Source organism: Battus philenor, unplaced genomic scaffold, assembly GCF_028537555.1.
Source record: "Battus philenor isolate CCGP_79_NKW_IND1 unplaced genomic scaffold, ilBatPhil1.0.hap1 SCAF_20, whole genome shotgun sequence".
Classification (NCBI taxonomy): domain Eukaryota; kingdom Metazoa; phylum Arthropoda; class Insecta; order Lepidoptera; family Papilionidae; genus Battus; species Battus philenor.
The window spans coordinates 12,709,853-12,732,353 of NW_027181683.1; the positions used below are offsets into that span (position 1 = coordinate 12,709,853).

The 22,501-nt window shown below is 35.7% G+C and overlaps 1 protein-coding gene across 1 annotated transcript in view; it reads right to left on the reverse strand.

Annotated features, from left to right (window-relative positions):
• Window positions 1-22,112, reverse strand: part of chb (chromosome bows) — a 76,522-nt gene extending 54,410 nt beyond the window's left edge. The window contains exons 1-3 of the mRNA XM_068765858.1: window positions 21,824-22,112; window positions 7,376-7,582; window positions 674-865 (exon numbers count right to left, since the gene is read on the reverse strand). Coding sequence (XP_068621959.1) covers window positions 674-865 — 192 coding nt within the window. The 5' untranslated portion in view covers window positions 7,376-7,582; window positions 21,824-22,112. The remainder of the gene's footprint in view (window positions 1-673; window positions 866-7,375; window positions 7,583-21,823) is intronic.
• Between the last annotated feature and the right edge of the window lie 389 nt (window positions 22,113-22,501).

The following is a 22,501-nucleotide window of genomic DNA, read 5'->3' on the forward strand; positions in this document are numbered from 1 at the left end:
ATATAACTTTTTGCTTAACATTGAGTTATCAGGACCAATGACCTTCCGGAACCCAAAAAAGGACGTACAAGTTTGTTCAGGGACGTGGGACGATAAAATTGATATAAGCAAACCAAATCGATTACTGTTTGTAGGTTGAGGAACCTTTGACAATTCTATGGTATAGGTGTTAGTTTGTGGTAGAGTTACCAAGACAAGTAGAAGGTTTTTTTTTTGATCCTCTCGTACCCCCTATCTGGTGTGGGACAGGGACTTTTTATTTACATTTATTTAATTTTTTCACATCCATTTTTTTTATTTTCTTTCTATTCTTTCATACTTCATATTATCTTTCATTCATTTTTCTTTCCACAATTCCACTGTCTTTCCCTTTCGCTCTGTATCGCCTTTCATTCGTTCCTCATTACTTTTACATTTTACTTATATTGTATTATTATTCTATATCACTTTATTACTTTTCCTTGTCAGTCTTATTTGTTTGCAATTTTTTTATTTTTGTTTTTTACATTTTGGCTTTTATTTATCTCAATTACATTAAAAAAAATAAAAGCCAATAAAGGTCCCAGGTCTCGGGGTAAATCCAGTCTGGCCAAGCTGATCTAAATTGGCGTCATGTCCAATACAAACTAGACTGATCAAACCAAATTTTAAAAAAGTAGAAGGGTTGACCAACCTTGAAGTTACCGCCGTTGAGCCAGGCGACGACCGCGTCGATCAGCTGTGCGGCGATATCGTGGGTGAGCTCGGGTTCACGCCGCACCAGCGCCACCAGCTGTTCCCCCAGTTGCTGCCTCAGCCGCAGGTCCGGTCGGCTGAGCAGCGGCAGCGCCGCCTCCAGCGACCCCGGCTGGGGGTAATGTGCCATCTGTTCAACATAAACATAAATTGTAAATCCAAATTTTTTAAAATATCTCCAACCATGTGAAAAATTAGTACAAATGATTAATTCTATCTTGTTTTTTTTTTTTAAATAAAACCTTTTAAATGTCATCAAAACTAGCCAGATACAAAAAGTACAGCGATTATTTTATTACAAGTTCATATTCCGTTTGCAAAAAAAACTTTCTTCTAGCTAATATTTTAAATCAAAATATCTAGGTAGTAAGCTACCGTTTCGGAATGCTGATCTGCTAGGAGCTGACCAGAAACTCAAAGTCTCGAAGAGCGGCCAGTACTCCCCACCCCTCTACCTCTCGTCTCGCCGCGTACATACCAAAGGCACGGTACAGCGGTCTCGGTAGACCACATCTATTATTCCTCATAATTCAAAATTTACTCTGAACGATTTCCCTATAAATTGTTTTCATATACAGGTTTCCTTTCCATGTTATAAAATGTAGAAAGTGATCACTATTAAATATATTACATTTATTTATTTTTAAAATTGAAAACGACAGACCAACATCTTCCGACAATACCGTAAAGTTTACAGCGACAGATAGCAAACAATAATTAATTTTGATACGTAGTAATACAAATATTTATTACGTAATTTATAATTTCTTCAAATCTATTTTTGGATATGATGCATCTTACATTAATTGACAGCAAATGAGCAATATATCGAATATGAAATGAGAAGATTCACAGAGGAACCAAGATCGTTGACGTAGCTCGAAGAATTGCTCTTTCGAAGTGGCAGTAGGTGTGGCACATCGCTCGTGCCGTTTGGACCGTAAGGTTCTCGACCACGAGCCGGTAACAAAGTGTGGACCGACATTCAATGGAATCAGGCGTTACCTTGCGGAAGTCCATCCTAAGTAAGAAAAGGACCAATATTTAGCCACTTCCGCACATGCAGTGGTAGTCGTGCAAAAAATGCCAAACACAGAGTCTATCAGACTCTGTGTTTGGCACTAATCGGTGTAACATAACTCCTGAAGATTCCCCGTGGAGGGGTGAAACACGTGTTGAGTGATTTGGCGGTGGCGGTTGTGTGATTCGCATTACTTGCCGCATACGCATTTATCAGCGGGCTGGCGGGCGGTGCACTTTGTTGCACGATTACCACTGCATGTGCGGAAGTGGCTAAATATTGGTCCTTTTCTTTCTTACATAGTTATAGTTGCAGAAAGTAACTGGACGCAGGCAGTATTTTCACCACTTCAAACCTTCATCTACAACCAATTATCCTGTATTATTAACCAGTACAAATCATATTTAATATCTAATATATAAAATTTCCATGTCACAGTGTTAGTTACCGTACTCCTGCGAAACGGCTTGATCGATTTTTACCAAATTCTATATGCGTATTCAGTAGGTCTGAGAATCGGCTTCTATATATTTTCCATACCCCTAAGTGATAAGTGTTGTTCACCATTAAAAATTTTTTTTTGATTTTTTGACAAAATTTTTTGTTTTTTTATGATACAGCATACAAAAATACATACAACCTTAAATTTCCACCCCTTTACGATCAACCGTTATTTTTTATTTTAAATTAAAAACATAATTTTTTTTTGCTAAACAAGGTTTGCGGAATCAGCTAGTATTTATATAAAAATCGCTGTGAATTTATATTTTCTATCATAATTACAGGCAAGTAACTTGTGGTACTACGTAATATAATCATTCGCACAGCGAGTTTTTTGATAAACTTTGATTCGAATCACATTCCTTGAAGGTCTATAACACTGAGGTAGTCAAGGCATAATAATAAAAAATATGAATAAATTACTAGAATTAAAAAATCCCTATCCCACACGAGATAGGGGAACGAGAGGTCCCCAACAGGGGGGACCAATAACAAAAAAAAAGGTAGTCCAGGCAAACATGGAGCCGTTCGTCCTATTTGCAGTTCTAGCAAATCTGATGGCACGCAAACAAATGATTGACGCGCGGACGTGTTTAGCGGCCATTGTTATGTTAAATATGCATCCACTAGTGTACGGGCCGAGCGCTGCAAGTCGCATTCGCGACTACACGGGTCAATGAACCTTGTAAATTTAATTTATCCCGCTCTAAATTATCATAATTACATATAAAAGAGTTTAATTAGACCTTAGATAAGTATTGCTATTTAATTGACAAACAGAACAATATAAATTATTGTTAGTTTTGAAAGAAAAACTTGTTATAACTTTCTCTAAACTTCATTAGTAAAAACTTTTTTGTGGACAACTGTTATTGTCATTCTAACCCATAGATGCCCGCTCCAAGGTTCAAGCATCCACTCCATTAGTGCCAGACACTGTGTTTGGCACTAATCGGTGTAACATAACTCCTGAAGATGCCCCGTGAAGGGGTGAAACACGTGTTGAGTAATTTGGTGGTGGCGGTTGTGTGATTCGCATTCGCATGACTACCACTGCATGTGCGGAAGTGGCTAAATATTGGACCTTTGCTTACTAAAGACCTTTGTCTTCAAACATTACTGTATTTTGTAGTTAATATATATTTAAAGTATATATATCTTAGTAAATTTGTTTTGTCGGCACTGCGTGATAATGCAAAATCATATTTAACTTTATTCTTCCTTCAAATTTTAAATTAAAAAAACGAACTGTTTTGTAAAGAATAGTTATTAAGGGCGATTGGCTATAGGTGTAAAAGCTGTAAATGTGCGAATTTTTAAATAGCATATATATTGCTAATTCTTCTTTTTATTTTTAGCTGATGAACGCTCGCTGCAAAGCATACCTTTCCCACAAAGATCGCCACCATTGTCGGTTTTGCACTGGCCGCATCCAGATCCTACATCGTTTGTCCACATAGTGGGAGGCCCACGCATACCACGTCTATTGGCTCGCGGTCGCCACTACAGAATCTTGACACTACATATATTATACAGCTAATTAATAAAAATAATATTTTATTAAAAAGCGCTAGAAACCGTATTACTGCATATTAAAATTGAATATTGTTTACTATATGTCCCTGCAGATTATACTGCCAAAGACATTGGCCTGTTGCATTCAAATAAAAAAAAATATTGTAACGAATTTCAAAGTAGTCCCTTTATACGTGATGATTTTAAGTTACACATCTAACTAATTATACAGGATATCTTTGATATTTACAATCGACATATCTGTTATTTTATATTAACACTACATTAGTTTTACTGGCAATGAATAGAAATGCAGAATCACATTAGACTGTATTTTATCTATCTGAAGTAATTTGTAATTAATATATAAATGTTTAACCTAATTATCGGCTTTAGTAATTATTTTACAAAGCATATAGACAAACTGGCCACGTCCTTCGATTCATTTAACCCTTTCGCTGCGAACAGCGCCTTTTGGCGCTCGACTATTGACACTTATTCTTAGCGAACAGCGCCTTTTGGCGCTCGGATATAGACGCTTTCTCACAGCGAACACCGCCTTCTGGCGCCGTACATTTGTTTTACAATATCGTGTAACAAACATCAACGCTACAGCTGCACACGCTTCCTGTGCGGCTCTTTTGTCACATAACCAAATACATGTCGTTCGTAGACACGTATTTGGTTATGTGACATATATACATATATATATGTATATATGTCACATATATATGACATATATATCGCGTCGGCCGCTGCGAAAGTAACTCATTTTTAGGCGCTCCGCAACGAGAGGGTTAAGCTGTACAATGAGAGTACGAGAACAACTTTTATTCGCGTCGTAAAAAAACGCCTAAAAATACTCAAATAGGACACACGCCGGACGTCGCTTGTTCTGATTACCAGTCGCCCCAGTTACAGCTACATTTTGCCGTTCATTGGTTTTATTATTTTATTTATTTATTTACTTTATTCGAGATAGACAGTAACAAAAGGCAGTAAGAAAGTACAAACTTAGAAAAATAAAATTAGTTACAGTTGTTACCTTATAACTATCTCACTGAGAACATATAATGATTTATAGTCAAACAATGAAAAAAAAACAAATAAAAACATTACTAAACAGTGATCAAAGACTATGGTTTATATATTTATATTGTTTGTTTATATATTAATATTATGGTTTAAATTGCGTTGTATGTACTAAATAATTTCGAACAAAATTGTTTTTTAAAAGATACAAGAGAGCACGAGAATATATCAATATCACTAACATATGAATTGTGGAGATCACACATTCTGTATAAGGGTGCACGTTTACCGATATTTGTGTTAGTCGTTAATAAAAAAAAGTGAGATCTAGAACGCGTTCTTGCTGCAGGAATTCGAAAGTTAATTTTACTAAACAAATGATTCTGTGGAGATCTCTAGTAATTATAAAATATAAACCCGGAATATGACGTCACGACTGACGTGCGCTGCCAATCGAACGATTCAACCTGCGTCGTCGCTTTATGTAAAATATTTCACCGCGTTCGCCTTGAACGACTAATACGGGGAAACGCGACGCTCTAAGGACATCGTGTAAGGATAAGAGCTATTAAATGTCTCAATATAAAGTTTATATTCATTATGATCTGTGCGTGAACGATACAAATGTTACTATCTATTGGAGTTACGTAAATGATACTCTGGCTCTTATATATTCAGTGTTAATGCCAAATTTTGTATATCTAAGACTCGACTTCATAGATTTTTTTTTATTTATGACCGGACTCTCATTCTACTCAAGTGGTATTTGCAGAATTCGCGGGTTTGAAGTGGCAGCAAGATCGGGGGCTCCGGGGCAGCATCAGCTTGGGCCGTTAATGACTATTTCGCCGGATTGGAAGGCCACTGACCTCTTGGATCCTTTCCGTGAATGCTCCATGAAGTGACTAAGCTCAAGGGCACCCACTAGTGGTACTCCGTTTGGGTTGCTTCTCGTAGGTAATGCCCGCTTAACATTCCGACACTATTACTTGACTAGTATCACTAATACTACTTCAGAAAACATAAGCGCTGGAAGAAATGGCGGAAGAAACTCCGGCAACGCTTCTTTTTGCTGGCGTTCTTTGTAACTTCACCGAGTTAGTCAGTCAATCTTTCTATAGCCAATGAACACCCTTTTACAATACGATATCTAATGTTTACAAAGCTCCTACTGCGATATAGCAAATTGTCATAGAAAATTCGTGGACCAGAATTTCTCCTTCTTCTTTTCAGTTGATGGACGCCCACTGCAAGACATAGGCCTCTCTTAAAGGTCGCCACGATGACCGGTACTGCGCTGCCCGAATTCAGCGAACTCAACTATGTCGACAGTCCACCTAGTGGGAAACCTGCCCACGCCGCCTCTACCAGCTCGTGTTGTCCACACCTTTCAGCCCCGACGGCCATCGGTTGCACGTGCGATGCGCCCAAACTATAAATGACTTCGTAGATGACACATCTTCGAAATGATGCGTTCGTCATCAGCCTATTTCAATGTCAATTAAATACGTCATACGTCATTTTATACAAGCATGTCTAGTCCTGCTGATTTTGCTCTCGTCTATTCTTCTAAGTATTCATACATGAATAAAGATATTACACCTGTATCAAAAATAAATTGGGTCAGCTATGAACCAGCAAATCTTTGGATAGATAGGGGGTACGAGAGGCCCCCACTAGCGGGGGCCATTTAAAAAAAAAGCAAATCTTTGGTTGGACCCTTCGATTTGTAACAACACCAACTGGCCACGTTCGCTCGTTGTCGACCCCGCAAACTGACGTACCGTATGAAGCAGATAAACGAAGGTTCCCAAGAACCAAGGATGAATTTTTATAGTTCATAGACCCTTCCGCACCGTGAACTCATGTCAGATGAAGCTGTAAAAGCCTTAGAACTAGCTGCTTTAACTTCTCCGATACAGTACAGTACAGTAGAGTTCTTGCGTAGTCTCTACTCTCAACTATAAAGAAAACTTCTCTACTATAGATTGAGAAAAGCACTTCAATGATACAACGGATCACTTATCATCTGACATACACAACTCTTTTTACGTCTATTCATCATCACAGCCGATAGACTCCAACTTAAGCCTTTGGTCTACCTCTAAGGTGGCCACGATGACCGATCTTGCACTGTCCACATCTGTAACTTAGAAAAGGACTAATATATAGCTACACCGAACTCGTTGTTTGGCACTGGTAGAAGTAACATTACTCCTGAGGATGCCCCGTGGAGGGGTGAAACACGTGTTGAGTGAATTTACGGTGGTAGTTGTGTAATTCGCATTGTTTGCCGCACGCGCATTTATTGCGGTCTGGCGGGCGATGCACTTCATTGCACGACTACTGCTACATAGCGGAAGTAGCTATATATTAGTCATTTTCTTACTTAGGATGGACTTCCGTAAAGTAGCGCCTGAATCCACTAGACATATCTGTAACGTCTCGTGGTCGCCACACGAGAACCTTTCGAACCCAATGACCGTTTATTATTGCACGAGCTATGTACTCCGCATACTGCCACTTTAGACACGTTACGTCTATAACTAATAACAATTAGCAGCAACTCACCGTTATATTCTATTTATCCGCGAACCGAATAGAGCAGTTCCACCTCAGGCTCGTAACCGATTGTCCAGGTAACTGTCATCGCACAAAGACACCGCCACCTTCACAGCATCAGCGTCACTCACTCAACACTACAAAGTTCACAAACACCACTTCACTAACGCAAATCACCTTAACATTTTAGTTCGAAAGTTCAAAATTATTTTCGCACTGTTAAAGAAAGCCTTTGTGATATTTTAAGTAAATTCTATGTCATGTGCTAAGAAGTGAAGATATGTTGACGTAAAGTACAAAAATATGTTTTTACTCGGAGACGACACCGTGAGTTTCGGAGGTAGCGTGATCAACGCATATCCTGGGAGATACCGTGGACCCTGGGAATGCGCAGAGGGCGACCACCGAAGGGTTTTTATTTGGTAGAATCTCACATAACCCTGTCATCCCCCTACAGGCAGAGTATATGGACTCCCAAAAGATTCCCAAAGAAGCCCCTCGTGGGAGTGGAGAACCGTCTCCAGATATTTCCGTGTCAGTAATGGGCCCTTAGGGAGTTTAACTTGGTAGGAATTCCACAAAACCCTGTTCTCTCCCATTCAGGTTCCCCCCTTGTTAGGAATAAAGGATAGGCATTTATCAGCGGGCTGGCGGGCGGTGCACTTTGTTGCACGACTACCACTGCATGCGAGGAGTGGCTAATAAAGGTAATTACCAGTTTTCGCAATTTGGAATTAGAATTGTTTGCAAAAGCTAATATTAAACCAATAAGAGATTTATTATAGTAACATTCACGGATTCTCAAAGCCAGAGTTTCCCAATGTGAGGTTTACATCTAACGGGGAGGCAATTTGATTGTTAAGGGAAGCGATCTGAAAATTTCCCGACACGGTAGATGGACCCTTTGGCTTTAATTAAAAATTACGTATTACATAGAGTGGCGTAAGAATTTTAAAAAGGCTTAGATGGGGCATACCATAAAATAAGTTTGGGAAACACTCTTCTACATACAGGTAGTATATACTTATGGGAATTTTTTAAATAAACAAAGCCTCCTCAAATGGTTCCCGTTACCAGCCTAGTCTAATACTTTAAAGAAGTAGTAAGTTATGCTCTACTTACTACCGCTTCACGAAGCTACATCAGAAGTGAGCAGGAGGAATGTGGAACAAAAGTGGAAGCACCAGTCTATTCTTCCGTGGCGGAAGATGTGGAAGGAGAAGATTGTTGGTATTTTGATATACCGCTCTCTTTACACCCAGCAACTAGACGGGACCTCACTGCGGCGGTAGTGGAACTCTGGTTATTAATTACCCTCACCACCAGATCCGCTTCATGGGGCTAAAGAGGGTCTGTTCTTGAGGATACTTGCTCTCTTGTTCCTCATGCCTCTGGATGATGGACTCTTAGGAGTAGACCCTTATCAACTTGGATGGAGAAATCGAGAAATAACTTGCGCTAGGTTGAAAAAGAACATATGGTGGGATCGAAATCCGGCATAAAAACCTTAAGGCATTGTTATCTCAGAGATAGGTAAAGCCGCTGTGATATTCTTGCGGGGTTAACAATCTTTACTTAATAAACATTTTTAGATCGTCTTTGATAACGCATGATAACAAATTATCGATTTGTAATCATTCCTAGAATTACTTTCTTGGAGTTTTTAAATTAAAAACAAAAAAATTAAAATGTTTTCTGTCTATTATACACCCACTCAAGTACTCTCCAATGACACCCCAACGCCCTGGTTCACCGAAAATACCGGATAAACCGCGAATAAACTACTTACTACTACGAAACCGCTATATCGCGTTATAGGAATGCGACGAAAGGTGGGGGCCGAAGAAGACATAATCATCGGAACAAATCGACTGATACTCTTTTCGGCCGTCTCGTCTCACTCTTATATGGATTAGGTAGACCCTCCAAGAACTGATTAGGCTCAAAAGCCGCATCAAGATGTCGTCTTAGACTTTCACTAATCGATAATACCTGTTTAATAGTCCAACTCAAGGGCACAAGAGAGAGAATGACCTCCACTTGGTCATTATTGCCTGGTACCACCAAATTTGGCGAAGGATGGAAAGCGATACATAGAAGGTATATAAATAAAAGCAAAAAAAGAAGGAAATAAAATGTGAATAAAAAAGATAGAATGCCAGATATTACGACGGAGGAAAAGAGAAAAATAAATAAAATTAAATTTTTGCTAAATTTTAGTTAATGCTTTACTACCATTTCCGAAAGCATTAAGGCTGGGGGTGAAGATATCTCGTGACAGTTTACATATATAATAAAAATCGGTAAAAAAACTTTTAAATTAAACGGTTTTATTTGATACCCATATTGTGGTGGTTGTGGAAAAATATATACCTAGTCCGCCATATTGGAACGGCGTCCATCTTGAATTTTAAATTTTGACATAATCATCGTGTTTTACTAGTATAGCCCTTACATTTGATACCCATATTGAGGGGGTTAAGGAAAAATATGTAATCCACCATTTTGTATCGGCGGCCATCTTAGATTTATAATGTTATTGATTTTATTATATTGTATTGTCATCTAAATTAAATGTGTGTACCAAATTTCAGATCAATCTGACAACGGGAAGGTGCTTAAATTTCAATTTCTAATTTTGACCCAAATAAATAAATAAATTCCGTACGGGTCGAACTAAATAAAACCGTTTAAAAAGACAATTACTGTCAAACAAAAATCACGTTCACCGTATAGACAGAGCCGTGCGCAAAAACTAGTATTAGAGTAGCAAATGATTTATACGTCTCATCAATTAGACATCTCCGATCGATCCAATTGTCCCGAGTGCCGGCCTGGAACAATGGATATGACTTTGGACCGTGACTGCAAAGCGGTCTTTACACACGTTGTACTTATATCGAACTCATACAGCGTGCGATGAGCAGCCGTTGCTATATATATATATACGAAGTACTCGCTTTTTGCTTCCATAGGTTTTGCAACTTCTTGCTCAATAGTCCAGTTCTTATTTTGGACAGATATAGTCAAACATTAGATTTCGTAGTTTTTTTCAGCACATAAACAACAAGTCCTAGGCCTCATCTAAAGATATCTAGAATGGGGAAGACGTACCATAATCGCCACGCTTGTTATATATATATATATATATATATATATATATATATATATATACTAAGACGCGATCACACAGGTTGCGGGTTTCATTTTCGGTGTAGTCTTATATAAAATCACACTTGGTGCATTGCCACTGGTCAGACAATTTTCCAGCTTGGGCAGCAACGTTCTCTATGATACACTGCGATCGCCAACCCGTCTACCATACATGGCGATTGTGGTATATCTCCACATAGAGGTGTTTGGGGGAAGCCTGTGGCTTGCAGTGCTCGTCTGTTAGTGGAAACGAAGATTGTTATCTATTAACGCAATCATAGCAAAAGCCTTATGCATTTACTTTTGGATTCCTTGCTTTTAGCTGATTCATGACACTATTTTTCAAAGTAAGAAAAGGACCAATATTTAGCCACTTCCGCATATAAAATAAATTAAATATTGGTCCTTTTCTTACTTAAGATGGACTTCCGCAAAATAACGCCTGATTCCATTAAATAGTATTTTTCAACACCACGATAATCTGTAGTCGGCATTATTTTAACAAAAGAACGAAAACCTACCAATTCCCATGACATTAAAGTTTATATTTTCAGTGTAATATAATCTGTGGTGGCGTTAATACATAATTTCCTTTACATGTTATTTGTAACATCTGCTATTTTTTAGCAACGCTATAAATAGCATCAAAGCAGCATAGCTGGCTGTGTGCGCAGGCTAAGCGATCCGAATAATCCCACAACGGTAGAAGGCATTTGTATGCGAGCCGCACACAAGCGAACACGGATTTCTATCAAACTTTCGCTGCTAGGTCGATCGGAGCTTAGCTTTAGACATCGCTACATCAAGTGTTGACTATCCGGTTCATTACACTTACAAATATACCTTATTCTAAATTTTAAAATTTTCGCAAACATTTTTTTGTTACACATGAGCAACAACGCCCTCTATAACGACGGTAGATTAATTAAAAGTTATTTTTAATACAACAATGATGATATGAGGGATATCATCATGCCGCTGGACTACTGTTCTTTTCTATGAGATTTAGGAAAAAGCGCGGTCCATAGATATAGAATATAAAAAAAGGTTTTCATTCTAATTTTGACAGGGATGGGGGTTAGAACCTATACAAGGCCTCTCCCAAAGATTGCCACAATGCTGCAAACATTCAACGTCTGCCTGCGACCTTCACTATGCCGTACCTGGTGAAAAAACTACCTATCGCCACTCGAGAACCCTTCAGCCCCAACGGCCCTTGACCACGCGCTCTTAAAAGGGAGTACAATTATGTACAAATGAAGACTATATTATAAACTACAAATGTGCTTATTTAAATCAAACTAGGAATCAGACACCAGTCGTCAGATGTCCACTGCTGGTTGTAGACCTTCCCCAATGATATTCAATAAAACCAGGTGGAAGCGGTTTGCATCTAGCGTCTTCCGAGAACTTCAATAAGATCGTCAATCCACTTTATTGGATGTCCTTCACTAGGCATTACAGCCTGTGGTATCCACAACCTTAAGGCTCGAGACCATGTTTCACATTATCGCCAGCTGTTCTGAGTTTGAAGGACTCGGAAAGTTGAAGAGAAAAAAGATGAAGAAGACCAACAAGACCATTCCTCGGAACTAGAGCAAGGACTAAAATAAATAGGCAAAAAAAAATTACACCCGCATTTCAACGTTCCCCCGTCCCAAACGAGGCAGCTGGAACGAGGAAATTAAAAAAAAAACCTTAAGGTTCTAGCAGCCATTTACTTTGTGGACCTCGTATGCCTTGCTCAACAAATGTAAACCCTAACTGAAATTTCTTTACATTCGACGCAAGCTTTATGTGGTTGTCAATCCTTTAGTTGATTTAGAGAAACACTAATGTATTAGAAAGTGTATTAACTTCCGGATAATGCTCAGATTGTGAAAATCTCACAATTGTTTAGTGACACGGATGGAGGTCGGAAAGATGCGTCGTAATGTAGGTCGTTATATGGGGCGTGCCTTGTGCGTCGTGCTTCAAGGCATGCTATAGACCAGTGATTCCCAAAGTGGTCTATATCGACCTCTAAGGGTCTATGACAACCTGCAAGGGGTCTATGTCAGCGAAAAAAAAATTAGGGGTCCATGAATGGAAATGGGGGTCACAACACATACACTGATAGTAACTATTTACTTACATCATACTATCTTATAATATCAAAACATTTACATTGTTTATAAAAGTACCTATGAAGTAAAAAAATTATGATATATGTTTATAAAATTGTGTAAGTTGTAGGATGTTGGTATTCGCTTTGTGGTCGCAATACATTTCGAACTTGTAAAAACCTGAGAGTCGCAATCTCGTGTTTATTTAATATTACGTATATTTTACATAACAGATACAAAATTTTATTCTGAGTAGTTTTAATTTAAATTCAATTAATAAATGTATAAATTAACATGTGTTTTACTTTAAGTTTATAACACTAAACTTCACTACAGTTAGAAATTTACAGGAAATCAATATCAGGTAAGTAAGTCTACCCAACACGGAATAACATGGCAAGGAGTCTACGACACAAAAAAGTTCGGGGAACTCTGCTATAGACGAAACAATACACCGTTTAATGCACCTAGCATTAAAAAGCTAAAAATATTAATATTTACAATTGTTACATTATCATCACAAAATGTATCTACATCGCCGTTTCAGGGGATATATCATAATCGCCACGCTTGGCTGGCGAACAGCGATCGCAGTGTGGTATTATGGTATATAGAGGTCGCTGCTGCTGTCAATTTTCTGGAAATTTCTTTATGAGCATTAACAATCCTATATAATTAATGCACAAATAGTTAATTATATAAAATTATATCCCGGGAACTGAACCCGCGACCTACGATCGCAAGTCCTCAGCTCTCTGCCGTTGGGCTCCTGTTCTTTTAATATGGTCTTCCTGACAAGATTTAAAAAAACGCAGTCCATCGATGTAGAATAAAAAAAGTTTTTTATTCTAATTTTGTCGGGGGCGGGGGGGGGGGTAGATAATAACCATCTATTTTGGTTCTGTCCGTCATAGTGCATAACTGTTATCAAGTAGCGATTATTTATAACAAAATAGATTTTTTTGTTTTATTACGCGCAATACAAGATATAGCCTCCTCCGCCAATGTAAGACCGGTCATTGTGGCGATCTTTAGGGGGAAGCCTATGCCTTTCTGAGGATATCTATCAGCTGATACGAATGAATGAATGGAATAATGTTCATTAACCTGTCATCTGCCTATGGACATATTTGCCTGCAACACCTGAGTACCTAAGGGTCAGATCTGCCTGAAAATAAGTTGGCTAAATTATATCAAATCACTTTAAAAATACAGTTAAAAATCATTTGTCTTGGATGTACTTAGATTATGATTAAAAGGAATAGTATTTCATTCATCATTTTAAATAAAATTCATTCCTAACACTCTTGCCAATCAATGAAAGGATAAGAGTTTTACATGTAGTTTATCTCTCAGAGCATACTTGCTCCCAATAAGGACACCAATGGCTCAGTAGGTCTTCAATTTATATTCACATGAGTCACCTTAGACTGTACTGTAATGACATTAAACCGACCATTGTTACAAGGAGAATGTTCAATAAGGCTGGCCGAAAAATTATTTATCATTCAAGTTACATTCCACATGACCTACTACTTTGCAATGGGATGATACATGTAGGGTGGATTCTTCGTCTTCATCTTATATTCCTCTGTATCATGCGAACAATATACAGACTTAGCAGATGTGTGGAATAATATTGCCTAGTGTAAATACTCCATTAAGTATATCTTTACATTTAATTGGCACTTTATTCAAAGTATTATGATCCAAATGTGTCTGAAGAATTGTCATCTGCAAGTGACTTTACAATCTCACTACACTATGTTAATTTTTAAGTACTCATATAATTCAAGGCCATGGCGATAAATTCTATGTGTACAACATAGAATTTATCGCCATGGCATTTTAAAACCTTTATATAAAATGGCTAATTATATCCATACTTGTTAGTGCTTTTTCTGTCCATGCATCATTAAGGCATCTGTGTAACATTCAAAAGAACAGGTTTAAAGCCAGCAGAATATTAAAATGTACATAAAAAAGTAAAATGGACATCAAATTATAAATAAACTATAGAAAATAAATCTGATACTCAAATTACTGAAAAAACCTCTTTAGTTTTTTCCTGTATATACAATATACTTAACAATTTAAAAACTACAAATTATTTTAGTAAATAACTTGACATAATTTTCTCATCAAAATATATCAATTTTTATCTCCTAGGCAATCAATCATACATGCTTAATGACTTATTAAACTTTAGGTACAGCAATGATGTTTCTTACTAAAATATTAGTCATTTTTATAACCAGCCATACATAACACATATACACTATGGAAAAAGAGATTTATTTTAAGTCATTGTTGACCTCAAAAATCAAATTTCCTTTTTGTCAATTTCTTCAAAACTGATTTTGACCCCGATAGGTTGACATCAACTACTTTAAGGAACACTACTAATTAAATATTGCATGAATATAAATTGTTTTATTTTGAGGGCCCACAATGTAAGTCTGGACTTATGAAAAATATATTTATAACTTGAGTTAGATCAACTTTAACTGTTCAATACAGAACATAAATTTACAGGTTTAGTTTCAAGTTTAACTTTAAAATACCAACATTCTAGTGGTAATTTTTAGACATTTTGCTGCGACATTTTCTCACATATTTTCTTATTTTTGGCATGTATTTTTTTGGATTTATATATTAAAAAAATAATACCACCAATTTTTTTTTATTTTTACACTAACAATTTTGCAAAGGTTCAAAAGGGTTGAAATGATCACTCAAAATCAAAGCGTTTTTAAACAAAATAATTTAAAAAATCTATTAAACATTAATTTTGTATAAATAGCCTTGTTGTTGGTATATATGTAGAAAATATGAAGGGTGGAGCAAAAGTAATGTCATAATGTGAACACGCCTTAATTTTTACAAATGGCGCTCTTCTCTTTCAATTTGACAAATGAAAAGATTGGTTCTAACTTTAATTAAAAATGATAAGACAGTAACAAACTAAGCAGTGACTGACAAATCCCGAGATGCCTTCAGAGAGTGTTATCAATAATAAATGAATTTACAGTACTGCCTGTTACTTGCCATTTGAAATGTTCCTTTGCTACCTTTCACTGATATAATTATAAATAAATTTACAGGAAGAACTATTATAAACCTTGTTAATTTCTTTATTAATAAAAGCAATATTTTCAAAAACTTTATCAATGTTTTCATTACGCTTATATTGTTACACAAAGGCTATAGATGTTAAAGATTTAAAGGATTGAATATATATGTATAGCTAATTTAGTATCAATTAATGGCTTCTAAAATTATATTCAATGTAATGATAATAATATAGTATTCCAATTATTACATATTAATATTAATTACTGTATAATGTTTGTCAGAGGCTTTGTATTTCCAGAAGCTATTGGCCAGTCTTATTTTAGTAGAAAAAACAAAATAATTCAACATATTTCAGAGTAATCACTTCATACAGATTATAGGCGAGTGTATGGACTGTATAAATAGATAAAATGATGGTACTTATTTAATTATAATTTTACAAAACTAGGTAACAGTAAAATAATATGTAACAATAGAAAGACAGAACAAACAAACAAGCAAAATTGTATCACGACATAAACTGTCAATATAAAAAGTATAAGAATTATTTAAAGATGTTCTAAATGCCCCAGTCTAGTCTAACCTAACCTACACAGGTGATTGTAAATAAACATAAAAACTTTAAATTTTATCACTAACAAATGTGTTACCCACAAAACTGATTACTGTATGTAGTTTCTATGAAAATCTTTTAAACTATATATACCAGTCCTTTCAAATATCTGGATCAGAAAACTCCATAGTTGTATGATTTATATTGTAAACATAATTATTTACTAAAAGATCTTAAATTATGTATTGAAACACACCAAGCAATAAAAGAAGAATAAAAGATATTGTCCATCACATATCAATATAATGGACTTAAATACAATATTGAAATACAAAAGGTCAAATATTCTATATGGAGCAGTTTATTTTCAATGTCAATTACAATTTGAACTCGGGACCCTAGATAGAATAATATCTTGATAACCTTAATATGTTTACAGTGGTGTGTCAGAGAAACCTTTATTGCTTGTAATAAAAATAGCTTTTGATATGTTCATACTTAATATTAATTTACATGATAATTAACTGGCAAGATGAATTTATCATTATAATGGAGTTAAGTAATAAATTTCAACATATAATGTTGAGAAAACTATTTCCTTCATCATAATGTCAGCTGGTACACAACCACTGCAAGGAATAGGCTTTCGCCAAAACATTGTCATGATGATCAGACCTACCCTGCCTATAACCAGTGACATCTCTCAACTTTGACTATGTCATCCATCCTTGTGTTGGGCTTACATATGTAGCATCTACCAGCTAAGTCACTAATCGAGATCTTTTCGGTCTCAAACAGCTAGTCGGTTGAATGGGCGATATGAATTCTACACTGCCACTTCAAATGAGTTATTCCACAAGTTATATTAGTGACCTTGGTTCTGCAGAAGCATTTCTGATTCGATCTTGCAATTAGAACTAATGTTTTAATAATCTCTGCATAGGACACTATTAAGTGCACAGACAAATAACATATAAATATAACAAACAATCCTGCCAATGAAAAACATAATTGGAGTTTACCATATATATGAGTGTTAGAATTGTCTAATGGAGGTGCAACAACACTAGTTTTTAGTGAGTGGCCGCCCGCTCTCTAACCCCGAACAGCGTGGGCGAACCATGGTTGGATCCGGAGCCTTAGGGCTATCAGCATTAATATCTTCAGAAACAATAAAATAGTCTAATGGGGGTAAGTAGTAACACCCGTGTAACACTGCAGTGGATAAAAGATCATAGCGGCTCCAGAAGGACCAATCCTGCAGATAAACTGGCATGGAGAGGCTACAGCATGACTGTTTTTGGCCTGGAGCCCCTCAACCCACTACCAAGATCAATGGACGAGCCATTAGGACTGCCGACAAGCAAAAGAAGCAATGCCTACCATTAGCTCCCGGCTCACCAACAACCTACACTGATTACGCCTGTGATAGGGATCTTAACCAGTTATGGTCTTTTTAACAAACATGTGTTTACATTAAGTGTTAAGGACAGAAGTACAAGGCGTAAGTGCTGTGCCATTGGGTCTTGTCTTTGCCAGAGAGTTTCTCCAAAAAAGAGGTTACCATGTCTCAACAGTCCAAACTAAAAATCTTTCTTTGGGCAATTGCACATAGCAACTCAAATTGAACATTTACCTACACAACCTCAAAGTTTAAGTTTCCCAATGCAGTCAGTCACAAATCAAGGTCAGAACTGGTATGACGAGGACATAACAAGAACAAAAGTCAAGAAACAAAAAAAAAGACAGTAATATTAATAACCCAAAACCAAAAATGGTAATACACCACCCACAATCAGCAGTTTCGAATCAACATTTATTGTTTCTCTTGTAGGTATAAAAAATTAACAAATGTTGCATTGAATACAGTTTAATTTTTTGTATGAAATAACATATATGGAATTATTTATGTACATTGCTAAGAGGTTTATTTTATGTATACATGATCATGGTGAAACAAATCCTTATATACTAAATTTCAGCTGTGATTTCTTTTAAGTATAAACCAGATTTACATTTTCTTTCATCATTTGTACCTCATGATTGATAAAAAATAATAAATTATGGCATTAACTGACAGTTATCATAGCTGTTTTTGTGGTAGGTCTTTCCCTAGAAGTGGGCAACCATAGGCCAATATGATGACACTTCCCATACTTTTATTCTCTTAATAATTATTATTATCGACATGTGACAGCCCAATTGTGGGGGTCCTTCAACTTTGTCACTCTATGGAGCATCCACCAAAGGAATCTAAGAGCTTGGGGCCTCCATCCATCCAGTAATATAGTAGTATATAATAATAGGGCCAGTGCTGAACAACCACCCTGCTTCGCTACTTTAAAATAAGACTTAGGGTAAGCGCACTCAGTGCCCTGCCTCCTAAAACCCACAAAACCTGCAAATGCCATTTGAGCAGTCTGATAATACAAAAAAATTATTTACATTTGTTAAAAATGCTCATAATACTAATAAATTCATTTAAGCTAGATGTAGTAGGAGTCCTGGATTCTTCTCAGAGTGAAGACCTCCTCCCCTCATCTATCTTTTTTTGAAAATAATAAGAAAATAAAAACACACCTCTATCATTAAGCATTAGCTTGCAGAGATGATAAAAATAAATTTGATCTTCTTTTCAGCTGATAGGCTCACTTCTATGCATAGGTATCCTTCCCAGATTTGATCCTTAACTATTAAATGACCCATTTTGAAAGAAGAGGGTTTCATTTATACGAGATTCACATTGGCGAGAAAATCAATGCTCTGCTTCTTTTAAATTTCAAAATAATTTATTCTTTATTCAAATAGGCTCCTACAAGAAATTTTGAACAGTCAATCATCATAAAATTTCAGCATTGTTATCCCTACAGGAAGCTATCATAGCCACAGAAGGTTCTACATAGAAGAGCTGACTAGAAACTCAACAGTTGCTCTTTACAAACATAATTTTATAAAGAACATTTGACTATAATTAGCTTTTTAATGTTGGTCTTAAATCTCTACAGTGGCAGATCTGAAATTAACCTATGGAATTTTATTGAATTGTATTTCAGAATAATTTATGTTATAATTTTCTTTATAGTATGCATGGAAACGCTAGTCACCACCATAAAGTATATAAGCAATAATAAAGAGAGGTGAGTGATTGACCAATGCATATGAGATATTTTTGAGCAGATTGACATACCTTAGGTAACGATAGTGTGCCCAAGTTTTATTCAATGAAGAAAGTGAAGAGTACAACTGGAGAGGACATTAGTGACAAAACTCACAAGAGACATTTACTTATTACTTGTTCTCTGTTGATGTTATTGCTGTTATCCCAAAGGTTTTTACAGCTTCATTGGAGCTGAATTCAACATAAAAACTATTAAGAAAACTGGTAGGGTGCGTACCAGTTTTAAGATGACATTCGCACATAGCAGAGCACTCTACCCATGTAGAACTGTGTAATGAATGTATTGCTGATGTGTGCATGTTGTTTGGGACGGCAGCATAGACCACAGGCAAAGCTAGGAGGGATCCGGATACAACCACTGTTCACCCACACTGTTTGCGGTTGGGGAGCAGGCGGCTGCTCTTTAAAAACGGGTGTTGTGGCATAGTGAGTAATGTTAGATTTTGTTGTGTATAGCCCAGTGAAGTATAAAGTGTTGCAGGTGCAGTGGTTGCCGGTGGTAAGACATTCAAAAACACTGCTACATGAAATTCGTCTACCTTTCATTATAACTAAATTATGATTAATACAAATGTGATACATTCAATCATTTAAAGCTTTTACACATATAACTAAATCACCCTGTATATCGGTAGCAGATAATATTTTCTATGTAAGAACTTGTACATTCATCAAATAACCACACATTTATAGTGTTTTGTATTTGAGTCACAAGTAAACAAAGCAATGACTCAAAAAATTATTTGTGTCATCATCATTTCAGCTCTATGGTATATCCCCCAAAGATATCTATGGGGGATATACCATAATCACCATATTTGGTAGGTGGGTTGCTGATCACAGTATCCTCTGGAAACTTGATTGTGAGCAATTTTAATCCTATATAATTAATACACAAAGTGCCCATTATTAATAAGACTCCAGGTAATTGAACTAGTGACCTATGATTGTAAGCCTCTGTCCTTACATTATTATCAGTGAGGACAAGCTACCATTACTCAGTTAAACTTTATGTAAATTGTTTTCTTCAACATCAAAATTACTTAAATGCACACTCTGTTTCAAAGTATGTTTACAGTAAAGATGTTAAGAAACAAATTGTTCACACAAATTTTTAAGGATAATAAACTTTGTTAATTATAAAAATATTACAAACCATCCACTAAATTTATTGTTAGTTCTACTCAGTGGCCTGAACTTAATTTCAAGCTGAAGATTATCAATGATTGTAATGATCTCATGTAATAAAGCTATTTTGACTTTGACTTTGAAAATTGTTCACTAACCAGCAAAATCAATTACCAAATTTTAGAAAATTATCCTGTATAATAAATGTATTTGATTTTTTCTTGTTTAAAATCAAGCAAATAAAAACAAACATATGTATTTCACACTTTGTGCATTAATTATGTAAGGTTGCCACTGCTCACAAACAAAATTTCCAGAGGATGGATAGCAGTATCCTCTGCATACCAAAATACCACACCCGGATCACCAATCTGCCTGCTTAGCTTGGAGATTATGGTATATCACCCCTTAGACATCTTCGAAGGAGGCCTAAGCCTTGCAAAGGGTGTCTGCGGGCTGAAATTGCAATAATTTTAAGCCAATACACATATTCTATACTTACATTTAGAGTTTCAATATAATAATTCAATAAAAAAAGTAAAAGTATTAAAATGTCCAGAATGTCCACATGTTTAAATAGAAAGTTTCACATAAATTATAAAAAATATTTGCATAAAATTGAGTAATTTTGTATAAAAAAATATTAGCAGTAAATGATTTGTTTCCCTTAGGCAAAGCTCTGATGTAGATTATATATATCTGTGGCAGTTTAGTGACATTTATATCTTAACAAATTACCATTATTTAATATAAATTTCATCAAATTCCAAAGATTCCATCTCTACATACCCATAGTGAACGACGACATCGTATTGAAAAGATTTTTTTTGGTAAATAAATACGTTATATTAAATAATCAAATGTTAAAATGTTAGTTAATGAAAACAATGTATCATTATATTTATATCTAAACGTTTACGGATAATGGCGAATCGAAAACAATGTTTATAAATTTTACAGCAACATATGTGTGAATCATGATGTCATCCTGTCTTCGACCAATTGAGGCTAGTTGACTTGTATATCAAAGTGGCAAGCATTAAACGCCATTTCCTTTTAGCATTGGCTAGAACAGCGTTTATTGTATTGCAATAAGCTTTCCCATTATAAATTATTGATGATTTCAGAGCGATAGTGGTAATTTGAATTTATATTTTAACGATATTGTCCTAACAAAGCAGATCTGTCAAGAGACAAAGTTATCGAAAAGAGCGCTGAAGATAAACGGTTATTATAATAATGGAATAATAGAAATAAACACTAACGTTTAAGCTTCCAAGTTGCTAAATCACTTCGGGGATGGGACACAGTCTTTGTAATCCGATGTAAAAATACGCTCCGAAGACATTCCCATCTACAGATTTGACCTTTGAGAAAAAAAAAACACTTCCTTACACGAATCAAAACTTAGCACTGTCACTTTCGAATTTCACAATTGTCGTATATACGACATTAAATAATTAAACGGAGTATAATAATATTTTTACGGGATATATCTCACCGTTTCAAAATCACTCGAAAAATATTCGGCGATGTCGCGCATGCCCGACGAAAATTTACATCACGTGACCTGTCACGGCGTCATGAATTCGCTTTTTAAAAATAATTTGCAACGACAAACAAGTCCACGAACAAACAGCCCACTTTTCACTAAGTATGTTAATTAATTTTTTTATCATGTTTTATATTACTAACTGTTTATTTAAATTGATAGATTTATTTAATTAATATGATAATGTTATTACTTATTCAATCTCTTTTTTAAATATTTATTTTCAGGCAACGACTAAAATAGAAAATTTTATATGAGTCATAAATTTTTACACATTTGTGTATATCAGCGGAATAAAATATTTGATAAAAAAATTATAGAAAAGCATAAGTAGCAGTTTAATATGTAAAATTAAAAGTATATTATTTAATATACTTTTAATTAAAGCATT